General features: G+C 49.9%; 1 protein-coding gene across 3 annotated transcripts in view; it reads right to left on the bottom strand.

Annotated features, from left to right (window-relative positions):
• Positions 1–18,036, bottom strand: part of LOC140408536 (very long chain fatty acid elongase 6) — a 159,154-nt gene that overhangs the window by 56,439 nt on the left and 84,679 nt on the right. For all 3 annotated transcript variants that reach the window (XM_072495902.1, XM_072495900.1, XM_072495901.1), the window contains exon 2: positions 7,730–7,861. In XM_072495902.1, the coding sequence (XP_072352003.1) occupies positions 7,730–7,861 (132 nt within the window). The remainder of the gene's footprint in view (positions 1–7,729; positions 7,862–18,036) is intronic.

Genomic DNA, 18,036 nt, shown 5'->3' with positions numbered 1-18,036 from the left:
TGGCCTAACCAGCGGCACCCACATCCTGCAAACAAATAAAAAAAAATGCAAAACTCCAGGGAGTTGGGAAAATACCCCACCGCTTATAAAAGGTGAAGCAAATCAAAACACCTTTCTGGACAGGCGTGTGGTGCCAGGATAAATTGTTGCTGTTTAAATTAATCCCCTTCCTGTCTGGAACAGAGAAAAAAGAGAGTAAAAGAAAAAAAGAAAATTTTAGTTTTAGAAACCTCTAGGAACAAATTTACTACCTACAAGAGTGAGACTGCAGTTTCAATGTTCGCTTTCCGGGCTGGAAAGGTTGAATGATACTGGAGCAAGTTAAATACTGCCCTAACTTGTGAGCAGCAAGTTTAATTTGTGTTCATCTTGAAATTCACTGAGAGATTGGTGACAGGTTTCTGCTTTTGCAGAGTTGATAATATAAAAATTGGGTGATAATTTGTGCTGATCTGCAAATCCTGCTGTATCTCTTCCTCCCTCCAACGTCTGTTTAATTTAAGTATTCTATTAAGGGTCAGTGCACCTTTAACTCACTGTCATTTGCCAACAAATTCTATCTCAATATTTGGACATACTTGTAAAGGGAATCATGAAAACCTGGGGCGAAATTCTCCCCCAACGGCGCGATGTCCGCCGACTGGCGCCAAAGCCGGCGCCAATCAGACGGGCATCGCGCCGGCCCAAAGGTGCGGAATGCTCCGCACCTTTGGCGGCCTAGCCCCAACATTGAGGGGCTAGGCCGACGCCGGAGGGATTTCCGCCCCGCCAGCTGGCGGAAATGGCGTTTGGTGCCCCGCCAGCTGGCGCGGAAATGCGGCGCATGCGCGGGAGCGTCAGCGGCCGCTGACAGTTTCCCAGCGCATGCGCAGTGGGGAGAGTCTCTTCCGCCTCCGCCATGGTGGAGGCCGTAGCGGAGGCGGAAGGGAAAGAGTGCCCCCACGGCACAGGCCCGCCCGCGGATCGGTGGGCCCCGATCGCGGGCCAGGCCACCGTGGGGGCACCCCCCGGGGTCAGATCGCCCCGCGCCCCCCCCCCCCGGGACCCCGGAGCCCGCCCACGCCGCCTGGTCCCGCCGGTAAATACCAGGTTTGATTTACGCCGGCGGGACAGGCAATTTCTGGGCGGGACTTCGGCCCATTCGGGCCGGAGAATCCAGCAGGGGGTCCCGCCAACCGGCGCAGCCCGATTCCCGCCCCTGCCCAATCTCCGGTACCGGAGACTTCGGCGGGGGCGGGATTCACGGCAGCCTACGGCCATTCTCCTACCCGGCGGGGGGTCGGAGAATGACGTCCCTGAACACGCAAAATGAATTAACCAAATTTTTGATACTTTGATTAATCTAATTAGGAAACTTAACATTTTGCTCAAGTTTGGGTTTTAAAAAATGTAGCTCTAGAAACTTTAACTGATGCAACAGCATAGGACCTGGGGATTTATACAATATAGGAGTATGGAAGACCATGGTGACACTATCCACAAACCACAGTGACATTTCAAGGCATATATTTGGATTTATATTTCCAGAGTTTATCAACAAGAAGGTAAATCAAGTAGTTTGGTGCATGAAGTAGTATGAAACGGTTTTATTAATGTAATGCTGTAGGTTTACAGAAGGCATAAAGTTATGGGGCTGGATTCTCCCTCGGCCGATGCCGGAATCGCGAAATGCAATTAGGCGGAGATTCGGTTTTGACACCAAAATCGTGGCAGGCGCCGGCTTCATGCCAAATCGCAATTCTCCGGTGCCACAACAGCGGCGTCAATGCGTTCCACTCTACACATACAATAAACGCCGTTGGCATACCATTAGCGGGCCTGACTCGGTATTCTCCAGGGCCTCCGCAATCCACTGCCTCCACCGGGGGGAAATCCAGGCGGCGAGGTTCACCTGTGCTTTCAAAAATTCCCCCCCCCCCCAACCATGGCTAATGAGGGAGAGAGAGGTGGTATGGAAAGTGTCCAACATTGTCATAGTGTGCTGACAGTTGTGCCGTGGCCGGGGAGCTTCTGCCATGGCAAGGTAGGGGGGGGGGAGTGGTGGGGGGTAGCCAGGAGTTGGGCTGTGGGGTGGGGGGGGGACACACCAGGCTGCGCCCACCGTTGACTGCCCACTGTGAACTTAGTGCCATGGGTGATATGGGGTCCCCCCTGGCTAGCCCCCTAAGTACCCTCTGGCCCCAGCTAACCCATTAATGGGATGGATGCGCTCCAGCACCATCTTGTTGGCTGGGATGAGTGTGTGTGGGGAGTGGAGTGCTAATATGGGGTTGCAGCTTGTCAGCCTCTTGAGAGCCATTTATGACCCTGGCGAATCTGACACCATTGGGGCGGCATGTGGAGCAGTGGTTAGCACTGGGACTGCGGCGCTGAGGACCTGGGTTCGAATCCAGGCTCTGGGTCACCATCCGTGTGGAGTTTGCACATTCTCCCCATGTCTGCATGGGTTTCACCCCTACAACCCAAAGATGTGCAGGTTAGGTGGATTGGCCACTTAAATTGCCCCTTAATTGGAAAAGGAATAAATAATAGGGTACTCTAAATGTATTTAAAAAAAGAATCTGACACCATTTTCCATTGGAATTGATTGTGTTCCATGTATCGCCAGTGCTAGACCCTCAGCGGACAGTGAAATGGTCCAGATGCAGCGCCAATTTTGCTGTCGTAGAATTCCCCCAATCCTGCCCCGGCGGTAACACATAGTCCGAGGAACAGAGAATCGGCCGATTGTTCGAAAACTAAATGTTATTTGTATGGAGTAAAAAAGATTTGATCAAAAGCACAACAGAACAATAATCTGTGTGTGATTTGATAGAATGCATACAATAACATAAATGCTTCAGTTATAGTGTGGGTTTCCTCTGGGTGTTCCGGTTTCCTCCTACAGTCCAAAGATGTGCAGGTTAGGTGTATTGGCCATGCTAAATTGTCCCTTAGTGTTCATGGATGTGCAGCTTAGGTTATGGGGTTACAGGAATGGGGGGAACTGGGTAGAGTGCTCATTTGAAGTGTTGGTGCAGATGCAATGGGCTGAATGGCCTCCTTCTGCACTGTAGCAATTCTATGATTCAATGAACCACCACTATTGGTTGTTAACTACGACTCATGCTTTATCAATAAAATTTGTACCCAACAATATTTTGAAAAGAAAAGCAACATCACAGGGAGGGTCATGAGCAAAATAACAGCTACACAAGACACTGGAGGCTGAATTTTCCATCTCACAGAGTCATGAAAATTTCCAACTCCACATACCCAAAAGTCAGATTTGTGTTGTGGGGGAATGGTGCATGCCAACTCTTGCCCCCATCCCTACCATCCACTCCCATGGCACCTCATAGCCTGCATGCCAACCTATGCCCCTTTATCTACCCCCATGGACATTTACTGCCCCTATGCCAAGCAAAGCCCAAACGTCTGCTAACTCATGGCACCACCACCCTTTGCCCTTACACCCTCCAGGTCAGCTCATCCATAACCACCCCAGGCACACCTAAGGGGCCATGCTGATAAGAAATAACTTCTAAATTATAAAAGATGCAAGTTGCACTAAGTGCATTCCAATCACTCAAGCGTGTGATTTCACTGCACTTACCTCTCACATTGAGGTTTCACCCCTTAGGCCACTGAAGCATGAAAAGATATGAATGGATCAAAGCTGCAGCTGTTTTTTTCGAGCTGTCAATAACAGACCACTACTCAAAAGCTCTGAATGGTTTGCAGATAGTGGATCTGTGGAAACCAGACACAGGAATAGCTGCTCTCCTTCGAGGAATGTACATGCAGAGCTGCAAAGTCAGTATTACAGCTATAATGCTTCCCAACTTCCCACTGCACCTGTCTGGACTGTTCCCTAGCTAACAGACAGGGATCTCTTTTCTTGGTGGGGGTCTGTGTGTGTGGATGGGGGCGCAGGGTCTGTATGTGGATGGGGGGGGGGGGTCCCTGTGGACGGGGTTCCTTTAGGCAGGGGGTCCCCTATTACATTAGTCCCAGTGGGGGGGGGAGACTCATATTACAGGGCCCCTGTGGGGCGAGTCTCCCTCCCACAGGTGTTCCTATGGGGGGCTGTCTCTCTATTACAGAGCTCCGAGGGGAGGGGGGCCGTGGGTCGGGTGTCCTACACCCCTGTACTTGGGGGTGGGGGGGCACCCTTGCAATCCAGGATTGGGGGCTGCTGTGCTATGCGGGTGGGAGGGTGTGCGTTGGGGCTCAGGTGGCTTCTACCATCGTGGCCCTGGCATAGTGGATCTCGGGGTGAGACGGTTGCCCTCTTGGCCCACTGCGAGGTTCACATCAGACCCACGATTGTAGAGACCACAAGTGAACCTCGCCCACCTAATTCCTGGCCACGAGGACCCGAGAATCACGAGAGTGCGGAACGTTGGGCTCCAGGGCTAATGGGTCATTGCAACCCATTTGCGTTTATTTCCATGCTCCTGCTGGCGTGCAGCATGGAACTTGTTCATGCCGCCTGCGGGGGTTTGGAGCAAGGCGTTTGGGTCAGTGCCGTCCCATCGGGGAAAGCATCCAGGGCCTCCCAGGACGGAGAATCCAGCCCTTAGTCATTTATTTTGGTCCTGGGAGTTTCTCACCAGTTTAGCCCACACTTGAATTATTATCATCACTGGGGAGCTGAACTCACTGTCCAAACCAGCTCCTGAGGAATCGGGCCGCAATACACATGGGCATTATCTCCCCACCACCCTCACTGGGTGTGGGATTCTGGTCACGTCGCCTTGTGGGATTTGGGTAGATCCCGCAAGGCGTTGTGACTGTCGGGAAGCCTGATGGAAGCTTCTCCCGGCATCTTGTGGCCACGTCACGCTCCCGGTTGGGTGGGACATGGCTGCTCAATCGTGCCCTTGGAGATTTAAATACCCTGACAGCTTGACAGTTCCAACAAGTTTATCCACTTTTTCTGCACATTCACGTCCACTTTCAACAATAAGAAAGAGCAACTTACCTCTCCCAAAGAGGCTCCTGGACCTATGCAAAAGGTCCCTACTTATCCAAAAGGATACCCTACCTAACAACTTTAAATCTATTGCTCAAATGTCTAAACCCCGCAAGTTTTGTTTTACACTTCCCACTAAGGAAAGTTGCCTCAGTTTGAAGGCAATTTTTATCTGTGCAGCAGCTTCCATGAACCATAGATGTGCAGGCTAATCGTAGGATATAAAGCATTACAACAGAGCTTTTGAGCTATTTTACCCTTTGCTTTAACTTGAACGTCAACTGTTCAGCTTGCTTTTTGTTAGCATTAAGTGGCAGTTGATTACACACGAGCGGACTTTCTTTCACAGTCAGCGACCATGAGAAAGAAAACTTAAAATAAATTGATATCCCCATCTAAATATTTTGTTACACAATGCTTTCAAGAACAAATGGCTCAAGCTCAGTCTAGTGGGCACAGAGACTTTCTGCAGTCAACGCGTCTGTCTTTGCACTCCAAGCACAGAGGAATTACACAACATGAATGCAGATCAGAAGTGGGGGATTGCACAGCCTGCCCAATCTTTCACCCATGGTCAATGGTCAAAAACTGGATAACAGTTGCGCTATCCTCTGCATCAGAAAATCCACTAAGTGATGCTTTGTGCCAGGTACAACAGCAGATAGTTACCCATACTGGGTAATAGTGATTATAGCATAAGCATAAGTAATAATTAATTATTGTGTTACCAGTTCAATGTAATAACATCAAATGGAGATATTATTATGCTGTGGCTCTGTATCTTTTTCAAAACAGTGTTTGGAAACTGCTGCAAACTGAGCAAATCACTTTGGATGGTCAGGAATGGCAATCTGAATGACTTCACTCAATGGCATAATTTGTTTTTATTCGTTCATGGGATGTGGCCATCACTGGCATTTGTTGCCCGTCCTCAATTGCCCTTGAACTTGTCTTTCTGAGCTATTTCAGAGAGCAGTTAAGAGTCAACCACATGGCTGGGGTCTGGGGTCACATGTAAGCCAGACCAGGTAAGGATGGCAGATTTTCTTGTCAATCAGATGTGTTTTTATGATAATCGATGATCGTAGAATTATAGAATTTACAATGCAGAAGGCCATTCGGCTTATCGAGTCTGCACTGGTCCTTGTAAACAACACCCTACTCAAGCCCACACCTCTACCCTATCCCCGTAACCCAGCAACCCACCTAACCTTTTATTTTTGGAAACTAAGGGCAATTTAGCATGGCCAATCCACCTAACCCACACATCTTTGGACTGTGGGAGGAAACCGGAGCACCCGGAGGAAACCCATGCAGATACGGGGAGGGCATGCAGATTCCGCACAGACAGTGACCCAAGCCGGGAATCGAACCTGGGACCCTGGAGCTGTGAAGCAATAGTGCTAACCACTGTGCTACCGTGCCGCCCAAAGACAGATGATAGTTTCATTTGATTCAGATTTTACTAATGAAATCTAAATCCATGGTGGGATTTGAATCCGTTAGCCCCGGCCCTTGGACTACATGTACAGTGACATTACCACTACTCCACAGTCTCCCCTCAGAATGAGATGTGGAAAGAAAAAAGTAAAAGATGTTCTTTAACAAAAATAATTCTCAGTCTGAAACAAAAAGAGCTTAAGAATCTTTAAAAGAAAGTGGTGATATTTTGAAACAGTTGTAAGACTCTACTTTTGTCCCTCATCTTTTATAAGTTGACCTTCCTTAAATAAAGCTCAAAGCTGCAATAGGGAAGCAATATTTTCCAGCAGTTCGAAGAATAAATGTACTGAAAAGTACTCAATTAATGCCCTGTCCATGGACCTTAAAATTTTGGACAAAGTTCATTTCAAATGCTTAAATTCTAATGCTTATTTCAGAAAGGAGAGGGGTTTATTACAGAAGACTATCAAATACGTTTGCAAAGCAGATGGCCTGAATAAGACAATTCATAACAGAGAGCAGAACCACTAATAAAATGCATTGAAATTTCTGGGAAAAATTGTCTGGCTACATTTAGCTATCTAAATCGCAGAATCCCTACAGGACAGAAGGAGGCCATTTGCCCATCAAGTCTGCACCGACCCTCCGAAAGAGCTCCCTACCTAGACACATGCCCCCACCCTGTCTCTGTAACCCAACCTAACCTTTGGACACTAAGAGGCAATTTAACATGGCCAATCCACCTAACCTGCACATCTTCGGACTGTGGGAGGAAACTCCGCAGCACCCGGAGGAAACCCATGCAGACACGGGGAGAACGTGCAAACTCCACAGACAGTCACCCAAGGCTGGAATGGAACCCGGGTCCCTGGCGCTGTGAGGCAGCTAACCACTGCGCCACCGTTCCACTTCATTTTTATATGGATTAAGCCATGTCACTTAAAATGGATAATCGCCCAAATCCGATTTTATGATCACCAGGTAATTCTCCCCGAGACTCTTCAGCAGAGTAACAGGTTTAACTTTGACAGAGCATTATAAAACTTAACATTTGACTGCATCAAACATTATTGTAAAACCCAAAAAGTATTTTCAACTGCAACTGTTGACAGCAATCAATACCAAAAACAAACATAAAAAGAAAATAATTTCAGATAACAAATCACCAATACATTGCTGTGTATAATTTTGTAAAAAGGCTGTCATTGTAATTGCTTTGTGACCACTGGGTTAATTAATTTAGAGGTAATTTTAATTTGCAATCATGTGCAGTATCGACAGGAAAGCCATGGAATGTCAGTAAGCAGGAAGAAAGGAAGTGACACTTACCTGAAGAGTGCAAGGCTCAGTGACCACAGTACCAGGGGTTTTCTCAGCTCAAACTTTGCTCGTTGTTTCATCAAGTGCCGGCCACCAAATATAAATGCAGCATATAGAGCTGAATACAAGAAAGAGTTCTTCCTAAAAATAGCACAAGAAATGGCTCTATTAGTGCAGTTTTGAGAAACAGGCTTAAACAGCAACTTCCTTTTGCCTGCAAATACCAATATATTCTTGCGGATCCCTGACTTATCCTTTAAAAGAAACTAGATATGCCTTGTTACTCAGTTTAGTGCAAAAAAAAGTGAATTATGCCATCATTTTGAATTCAGCACTTTTTATCAAGAGTAGGTTGCAGCCTTAGCTACCAAAGTAAAACCTGTTGCCAAGGCCAAAAATACTTTCCATCAGCAAACAACAAAAATAACATTGATAATTCAACAAAAACAGAGACATGCAGGTATAAATATGCAGGGCTGGGTTCTCCGCTGTCGGGATTCTCCGTTACGCCGACAGCGCACCCACGCCCGGGAATTTTCCTGGTGCGGCGGGACAGAGAATCCCGCCCACAGTGTACTCAGGGTAACGATCAGATGGCACATGGTTAAACCCAGCCAGTGAAATTAGAAATCCAGTAATCTCCCAGCCCATTCATCCCCCAGGTCCACTCACATATCGGCTAAAAATTATTTTATCCAAAATTCTTCCTAAATTTACAAAACCAATCCAAGCTTTGTAATAGGAACTACTTGCAGTAAGGTCAGTATAAATGGAAACCTTTTAAAATGGAAACTAGGAATTTAAAATGAAGTAAGTAAAAGGCAAATCATCCATGGAAGGAGATACTCGGGCAGATGACCAAACGCTTGGTCGAAGAGGCAGATTTTGATGTGTTGCTGAACTGGGAACCAATCTAGCTGAGTGAGCATGGAAGAGCAGAACTTGGTGAACATTAGGCAACAGGCATGAGTTCAAGAATGAGGGCTTTGGGAAGTTTACGATCTTGGATAGAACACAAAGTATTTGCAGCTTTCTCATTAACTTTTTCTCCACACTTAACACATTTAATATAAAAGATAAACTTCACTTTGGTGATAATGCACTTTTTCAATATGAAAATTTATATTCACTAAATAACTATAGAATGCAAGATTCATTTACGCTTTGAATTGGGTATAAACTATATTCAGCTTTGAATACTCTGCTGCCTGAAGCATCTGGTACTAGAAATGAAAAACAATCATTCCAAGCTACAACAGATTTGTTTATTATTCCAAAATCTTACAGAAGCAAAATCACTATCTAAAGTACAACTTACTTTGTTCCATGGTCATCTGACAATGTCAAGAATTAAAACCCAGGCTCCACAGTCTAATCCTGCAACCTAACCCAAACAGAAAATCACAGAATGGTCATAAGCATACTTGGAGACCAATGACTGGACCACAGACTGATCCAGTCTGTGCTAGTTCTCTGCAAGAGTGAGTCAGCTATTACCACTGTCCCATCCTTCCCAGTAACCTTGCAAACGCGTTCCCTACATTTGCTTATCCTGATCCACTTTGAAAGGCAGAACTGAATTTGCCTTGACTATCTCTCTGGAAGTACATTCCAGAACCCAATCACTGGCTGCCTTTAGTTCTTTTGCTCCATCAACTTATATTTGTGTTATATGGTTCTTAACCTCGCCACCAAAGTGAATAGTTTATTTCCAGCTGCCCTGTCTAGGCCCCTCATGATCTTGAACTCCTCTATTAAATCACCACTTCAGCCTTCTCTTCTCTAAGGAGAACAACCCCATCTTTCCCATTCTATCCACTTAACTGAACTCCCTGGAAGCATCCTTGCAAATCTTTTCTGCACACCCTTCGGTGTCTTCACATCCTCCTGAACCTGTAGTGCTGAGAACTGGACACAAAACGTCAGCTGAAACCAAATCACTGTTTTCTACACGTTCATCATAACATCCTTGCTATTGTACTCTAGCCTCGATTTATAAAGCCCAAGGTCCCATACCTCTTTGTAACCATTTTTGCAACTTGCCCTGCCACTTTCAACAATTTGTGCACATTGAAACCCTGTTCACCCACTTCAGAATTATACCCTTTATGTTAAATTGCCTTTATGGCTTAACTGAACGAGCCATATAAATACTGTGGCTACAAGAGCAGGTCGCAGCTAGGGATTCTGCAGCAAGTAACACCCCTCCTGACTCCTGCAAGCCAATCCTCTATTTACAAGGCACAAGTCAGGATTGAGATGAGTGCCACTCCAACAACACTAAAGAAGCTGGATACCAACCAGGATAAAGCATCCCGCTTGATCGGCACTCTGTCAACCACCTTAAACATTCAGTCACTCACCACTGGCACACAGTGGCAGCAATGTGTAAGATCTACAAGATCACTGCAGCAACTCGGTCAGCTTCCTTCAACAGCACCTTCCAAAACTGTGACCTCCATCACCTGGAGGAACAGGGGCAGCAGACAAGACAGGTGAGATACCATCTTAACTTGATACTGTATTGTCATTCCTTCACTGCAGCAGGGTTAAAATCCTGGAACTCCCTCCCTAACTGCACTGTGGGTGTACCAGTTACACAGGCTGCAGCAGTTCAAGATGCCAACGCACCCAACCATCACAAAGGGCAATTAAGGATGGGCAATAAATGCTGGCCTTGCCAGTGATACTCACATCCCATGAATGAATAAAAAAGTTCTCCATTGCAAATTCAATTCATAGTTTTGTATTAAAAAAAAATCTAACAAATCACTATTAAATTAAACATAAAAGAGGTAGAAATAGGCTAGAAATACCACAATACATTTTTGTTGTAAAGTTACACTAAAGGGGAGAGCTTATTAAAGCATGGCACTCAAAACAATGGCGAACCTTTCTTTAATGGGCAAAATACAGTCAAGGTTGCCATTGTTTCTCTTACTGCACCTAGTGGCGCACACAGCAGACTTTCATCCACCCCATAGTGAGGGTTTCCCTGAAACACGTCACATCAAGCGTGGTTGACCAGGAATCTCTCCCACTCTTACCTCTTGTGATTGCCGTGTTGGAAAGATTTTCTAGGTTGTTATTCAACTTGATGGCTGCATTACGAGCTCAGCTTCCATGGCCATCAAGTCCTGGGGTGGGACTTGAACCCGGAACTTCTCACTCACAGGCAGGGACACTGCCCATTGCACCCCAAGACTTCCCCTGTCCAAGGTCCTGCACTCTAAAAAATTATTAAATGAATGATTTTGGCAGCTTGATTTGGCCTAATACTTTTTTTAAACTGCCAGATTACAAGTTGAGTTCTCATGTTTTACCTCAAATCCAATGTATTCTAATATCACATCAACACTAAACTAACTTTCATCTGTTTGAAAAAGGAAAATTCAGATTCTAAATGCACTACTGAGTAAAGTACTCTCAGATAGCCTCATCCACATAAATTCACCAGTTGACAGTACTTCCCATTTATTTTGCCCACTGATGTGAAACTAAAATTTCAAAACAAGTATATCATCTCTTTCTACAAATTTACACAAATTTAACTGTTGTTTTACCCACAACCAACAACTTGGTACAACTGAATTTAGCAAAGATTAGCTCCATCTTATGTAAACAATGCATCAAGTAGGGTACCTAAAATAAGGAGGGTCATCTTTTTAGCTCACTTTTCCTTCAACTGTTTTCAGTAACCATGGAGAAGAATAAAGAAGAGAATGCTTTAGATTTCCCCTCTGACAGAAAAGGGATGGTTCTTGATGGCCTCTTTAGTGCAAGGGGATTTTCACAGTAACTTCATTGCAGTAATGTAAGCCTACTTGTGACAATAATAAAGATTATTATTATTAGACTCTCCAAGATGGTCAAGATGGGGGGACGGGATTCTGTGATCCAGAGACTAAGTGTTGACGCCGTCGGAAATGGCGTCGCGTTTCTAGACGGCGTCAACACAGCCTGAAGATCAGCAATTCTGGCACCAACAGAGGGCCAGCACTGCACTGGAGCGGTTCACGCTGCTCCAGCTGCAGATCCCGGCGTCAACTGGGTGCCGCGGGATCCGCGCATGCGCAGTGGCACCACCGCCAACGCGCGCATGCGCAGTGGCTTCCTTCAACGCGCCGGCCCTGACGCAACATGGCGCCGGACTACAGGGGCCGGCACGGAAGAAAGGAGGCCTCCAGCCAGAGAGGCCTGCCCGCCGATTGGTGGGCCTCGATCGCAGGCCAGGTCACATCGGAGGCCCCCCCCCCCACCTCCCTCCCCACAGGCCGCTCCCTGACCCTTCCACACCAAGTTCCCGCCGGCTGAGAGCAGGTGTGGACGTCGTCAGCAGCACTCGGCTTTTTTTACGACGCCCATCCCGGGCCAAGAATCGGCGGGGCGGGGCGCGTAGAGCGGCCCCCGACCAGTGCCGTGCCAACCACGCCGGCACAAAGGGGCAGTACCGTAATACATGCAATGTTACGAGTGGTGTTTATCACATTCACCCACTGTTTAAAAAAGAGTCCGGCGGGGGTGAAGAAAAACATTACAGATTGAGCCTGTCGGGGGCTCTGACCCTCCGCTGCGATCGCCTCAGTCCTGGTCATGATGTGGGCGCCGAAGTGGTCACCTGCGCCTCCAGGAGCGTGTTGTCCTCTGCTTCGTAACCCCTTAGTGGTTCCAGTAAGGGGACAGATCCTGCTGGGGTGGGGGCTGCGGTGAGTTTCGCTGGTGGGAGGGTGGGTGGCGCAGGGGTGAATGAGGCAACCGGTGGGGGAAGGAGCGGTATCAGGTCGGGGGTTGTGGGTGGGGACCAGCGGGTGCCAGGTCCCGGAGGGAGACTATGTCCTGTCACCCGTCGGGGTGTGCCACGTAGGCGTACTGCGGGTTTGCATGGAGTTGAACTTTCTCAACCATTTATGGCTCCGCACATGCTTCCGGAGGAGGACGGGCCCAGGAACTGTCATCCATGTTGGGAGCGAGACCTCGGAGGTGGACTTCCTGGGGAAGGCAAACATGCGTTCGTGAGGGGTCTCATTAGTGGCGGTGCACAGGAGTGACCGGATGGAGTGGAGCGCGTCGGGGAGGACTTCCTGCCAGCGGTAGACCGGGGGCGAGATTCTCTGACCCCCCGCCGGGTCGGAGAATCGCCGGGGGCTGGCGTGAATGCCGCCCCCGCCGGTTGCCGAAGTCTCCGGCATCGGATATTCGGCGGGGGCGGGAATCACGGCGCGCCGGTTGGCGGGCCCCCCCGCTCGATTCTCCGGCCCGGATGGGCCGAAGTCCCACTGCTAAAATGCCTGTCCCGCCGGCGTAAATTAAACCACCTACCTTACCGGCGGGACAAGGCGGCGCGGACGGGCTCCGGGGTCCTTGGGGGGGCGCGGGGCGATCTGGCCCCGGGGGGTGCCCCCACGGTGGCCTGGCCCACGATCGGGGCCCACCGATCCGCGGGCGGGCCTATGCCGTGGGGGCACTCTTTCCCTTCCGCCTCCGCCACGATCTCCACCATGGCGGAAGCAGAAGAGACTCCCTCCAATGCGCATGCGCGGGAATGCCGTCAGCGGCCGCTGACGCTCCCGCGCATGCGTTGCCTGGAGATGTCATTTCCGCGCCAGCTGGCGGGGCACCAAATGCCTTTTCCGCCAGCTGGCGGGGCGGAAATTCGTCCGGCGCCGACCTAGCCCCTTAAGGTTGGGGCTCGGCCCCCAAAAATGCGGAGGATTCCGCACCTTTGGGGCGGCGCGATGCCCGTCTGATTTGCGCCGTTTTGGGCGCCAGTCGGCGGACATCGCGCCGTTTCCGGAGAAATTCGCCCCAGGAGATTTCTACACCAAAGGGCCAGCAGGAAGGCCTTCCAGACCGTCCCATTCTCCCTCTCCACCTGCCCGTTTCCCCGGGGGTTGTAGCTAGTCGTCCTGCTCGAGGCGATGCCTTTGCTGAGCAGGAACTGACGCAGCTCATCACTCATGAAGGAGGATCCCCGATCGCTGTGGATGCAGGTGGGGAAACCGAACAGGGTGAAGATGCTGTACAGGGCTTTGATGACTGTGGCAGAAGTCATGTCAGGGCATGGGATGGCGAAAGGGAACCAGGAGTACTCATCAATTACATTGAGGAAGTACACGTTGCGGTCGGTGGAGGGGAGGGCCCCGTTGAAGTGCATGCTGAGGCGCTCAAATGGGCGCGACGCCTTCACCAGGTGCGCTCTATCTGGCCGGTAGAAGTGCGGCTTGCACTCTGCGCAGACTTGGCAGTCCCTGGTTACGGGCCTGACCTCCTCAATGGAGTAGGGCAGGTTGCGGGTCTTGAAAAAATGGAAGAACCGGGTGACCCACAGGTGGCAGGGGTCATAGCGGAGAGCCCGGAGTCGGTCCACTTGTGCGCTGGCACATGTACCGCGGGATAGGGCATCAGGGGCCTCATTGAGCTTCCCCGGGCGAGACAAGATTTCATAGTTATAGGTGGAGAGCCCGATCCTCCACCTCAAGAGCTTGTCATTTTTGATCTTGCCCCGCTGCATATTGTTAAACATGAAGGCCACTGATCATTGGTCAGTGAGGAGAGTGAATCTCCTGCCGGCCAGGTAATGCCTCCAATGTCGCACGGCTTCCACAATGGCTTGGGCTTCCTTTTCGACAGAGGAGTGCCGAATTTCGGATACATGGAGGGTGCGGGAAAAGAAAGCCACGGGTCTGCCCGCCTGGTTGAGGGTGGCGGCCAGAGCTACGTCTGATGCATCGCTCTCCACCTGAAAGGGGAGGGTCTCGTCGACCACATGCATCGTGGCCTTGGCGATGTCCGCCTTGATGTGGTTGAAGGCCTGGCGGGCCTCAGCCGTCAGGGGGAAAACTGTGAACTTGATGAGTGGGCGGGCCTTGTCCGCATAATTCGGGACCCACTGGGCGTAATACGAGAAAAACCCCAGGCATCGTTTCAGGGCCTTGGGGCTGTGGGGGAGAGGGGGTTCCAGGAGGGGGCGCATGCGGTAGGGGTCGGGCCCCAGGACTCCATTTTCCACTACGTAGCCAAGGGTGGCTAAGCGGTTGGTGCGGAACACGCATTTCTCCTTATTGTAGGTGAGGTTAAGGAGTTTGGCGGTATGGAGGAATTTTGATGTTTGCGTCGTGGTCCTGCTGATCGTGGCCGCAGATGGTGAAGTTATCTAGGTACGGGAAGGTGGCCCGCAGCCCGTACTGGTCAACCATTCGGTTCATCTCTCGCTGGAAGACAGAGACCCCATTGGTGACACCATAAGGAACCCTAAGGAAGTGATAGAGGTGGCCATCTGCTTCGAACGCAGTGTATTGGCGGTCCTCCGGGCGGATGGGGAGCTGGTGGTAGGCGAACTTCAAGTCAACTGTGGAGAAGACTCGATACTGCGCAATCTGACTGACCATGTCAGGTATGCGTGGGAGGGGGTACGCGTCGAGCTGCGTGTACCGGTTGATGGTCTGGCTGTCGTCAATGACCATCCTGTGCTTCTCCCCAGTCTTCACTACCACCACTTGAGCTCTCCAGGGGCCTCATAGATCCCCTCCCGCAGAAGCCGTTGGACCTCCGACCTGATGAAGGTCCTGTCCTGGGCAGTGTACCATCTGCTCCTAGTGGCGACAGGCTTGCAGTCCGGGGGTGACGTTCGCAAACAGGGAAGGTGGCTCGACCTTAAGGGTCGTGAGGCCGCAGACGGTGAGGGGGGGCAGTGGTGCGCCAAATTTAAAAATAAGGCTTTGGAGGTGGCATTGAAAATTCAGGCTGAGCAACAGGGCAGCGCAGAGGTGGGGGAGGACGTAGAGCCTGAAGTTGCTGAACTCTACACCCTGAACGGTGTGGGCCGCGACACAGTACTCCCGGATTTCAACGGAATGGGATCCGGAGGCCAGGGAGATTTTCTGGGTGACGGGGAGTACTGGGGGGGAGCAGCGCCTTACCGTAGCAGGGTGGATGAAACTCTCGGTGCTCCTGGAGTCAAAGAGGCAGGTCGCCTTGTGCCCGTTGATCTTCACCGTCGTCGTAGCGGTCGCGAGGTTGCGGGTCCGAGACTGATCCAGGGTGATGGAGGCGAGCTGCGGTAGATGTTGGGAGGTCCCGGGCTGATCAGCAGTGGCGGAGGTATCAGCAGGCGGCGAACAGCCAGACGAGCAGGGGATCTGAGGTGCGATCCAAAATGGCGCTGAAGATGTCGGCGCCCACGAGGCGCACATGGCGGGCATCATAAAAGATGGCGGCACCCATGGGCCGCAGGTGGCTTGTGGTGGAGAAGGTGGCGACGCCCCTGGATCACACGTGGGGGGTGTAGTAATTCCGGGCCTGGAAACGGCGGCGACCGACCGGGCCTGGCAAATGGAAACAAAGTGGCCCTTCTTCCCACACCCGTTGCAGGTCGCGCTCCTGGGATGTTTGCTCTGGCCACAGAAATAGCACTTGGGCCCCCCGGAGTTGACTGGCTGCCGCGCGGCGTAGGCTTGCGGTGAGCTCGAGTCGGCAGCTTGTGGGGCCCACGATGCCCATGAGGGTGCCGCGCGGTCAGGGGTGTGGACCTCCAGATTACGGGAGGCCACTTCTAGTGAGTTAGTGAGCTGTCTAGTCTCTGCAAGATCGAGCGTACCCCTTCCAATAGTCGCTGACGAACATACGTAGACTTCATGCCCATGACATAAGCGTCTCTGATTAATAGTTGGGCGTGTTGGACTGCCGAAACTGCCTGGCAGTCACAGCTCCTACCGAGAATCTGTAGGGCCCACAAAAAGTCGTCCAGAGTCCCTCCCGGGTGTTGCCGTCTCGTGGCCAGGAGGTGCCTGGCGTACACTTGATTCACCGGCTTAACGTAATGTCCCTTTAGTAGCGTCATCTCTTCTGTGTACGTGGGCGCATCCCGGATGAGGGGATATATTTCAGGGCTCACCCGTGAGTAGAGGACTTGGAGCTTCTGTGGGTCCGAGAGTTCTTCAGTGGCTGCTCTGAGGTAGCCTTCGAAGCAGGCTAGCCAGTGGTCGAAGGTGGACGTGGCGTTGGCTGTGTGAGGGCTCAGCTCCAGTTGATCAGGCTTGATTAAGATGTTCATCTTTTAAAATCTTGTGCAATAAATTGATGTACCGTCAATTACCACGAGACGAGAATGGTGAAACGATCGAGGCTTTATTGCACAAGATGTTGTGGCTCCTGCAGCTGGAACCAGAATGGAAACAGCGCAGGAGAGCAGACACTTTTATACGCCGCCTGCTGGGAGCAGCCAGCAGGTGGAGATTTACTGTTGTACCTGCAACACAGGGGCAGTACCGCAATACATGCAATGTTACTAGTGGTGTTTACCACAAGGAGGAACTGTGGTTTGAGTCTCTGGGAGAAGGGGCAGGGGGGAGGGAAGAGCAAGTGTCCCAGGATCTTGACACACGACAGGTGGAATTGTGAGGAGTGGAAGCATGGGATGGACAAATGACCTTGAAGAATTGAGGATGCAGGAAAACAAAGGATGTAACTTTTAATCAATTCCTTCCTGAAACTTTTCTAAGTAGGCTTTCAGCCACCTTGGTCGTTTAAGTTTACAGAATGGAAAGTGGTGTGGTGGCATGACTGCATTTTCAAATCACCTACCATGTGTCAGGCATCTCACCAGGAATGTAATTTTGTAAAATCCATAATCTGCATTTGTTGATTTTAATTACTCCTAGCTTAGTACTAGGATAATTAATTGGCAGGCACACACTCCAGTTCCTATGTTCCTGGTCATGACTCCAATACCAGTTTCAAGTTGCTGGCTACAGCTTCACAACCTGGGTCACAGCTTTGAATGCAGCAATGGAACGTTTATAAGCGGCAAGAGGGAGCAGGGAGCAGGAATAGGAAAAATAGGACCAGAGCTCACAGAGTGGAGAGAAGGGGCAGAAGACAGTGAAGAGACAAGTGGAGAATGAAGAGCGGCAGCAGGAGGGAGCATCAGGTGAGAGTCCTTCTTTTCAGAAGCATTAGATGGGTGGTGCCATGGAAAAGCAGCGCCCAGCTTAGATAATGCAAATTGAAGCTGCAAGAACACAGAGACAAGTGCATTAAGTGTGTTTACCAGAGAGACAGGACAGTGATAGCATGATTGAAAAGATATGACAAGAAAATTCTACAGCAAATAAGTGTTTACAGGAAAGTAAATGCTATAGCAAAGACTCACATATATATCACACACACGCATATTCACTAACATCTTTCATACTGTTCCAGGTAAACAATGTACTAAAGTGATCTTTGTTTGTGAATAGAAGACATTAAATAATCAACACGGACAATATTACAGCAATAGTCTATCATCTTTGGATTTCTTGTTGGGTTGGTTATTC

This window comes from Scyliorhinus torazame, chromosome 3 (assembly GCF_047496885.1).
Source record: "Scyliorhinus torazame isolate Kashiwa2021f chromosome 3, sScyTor2.1, whole genome shotgun sequence".
Taxonomy (NCBI): Eukaryota; Metazoa; Chordata; class Chondrichthyes; order Carcharhiniformes; family Scyliorhinidae; genus Scyliorhinus; species Scyliorhinus torazame.
Note: the sequence above shows the minus strand (reverse complement) of the source record. Positions and strands in the feature narration are given on the sequence as shown.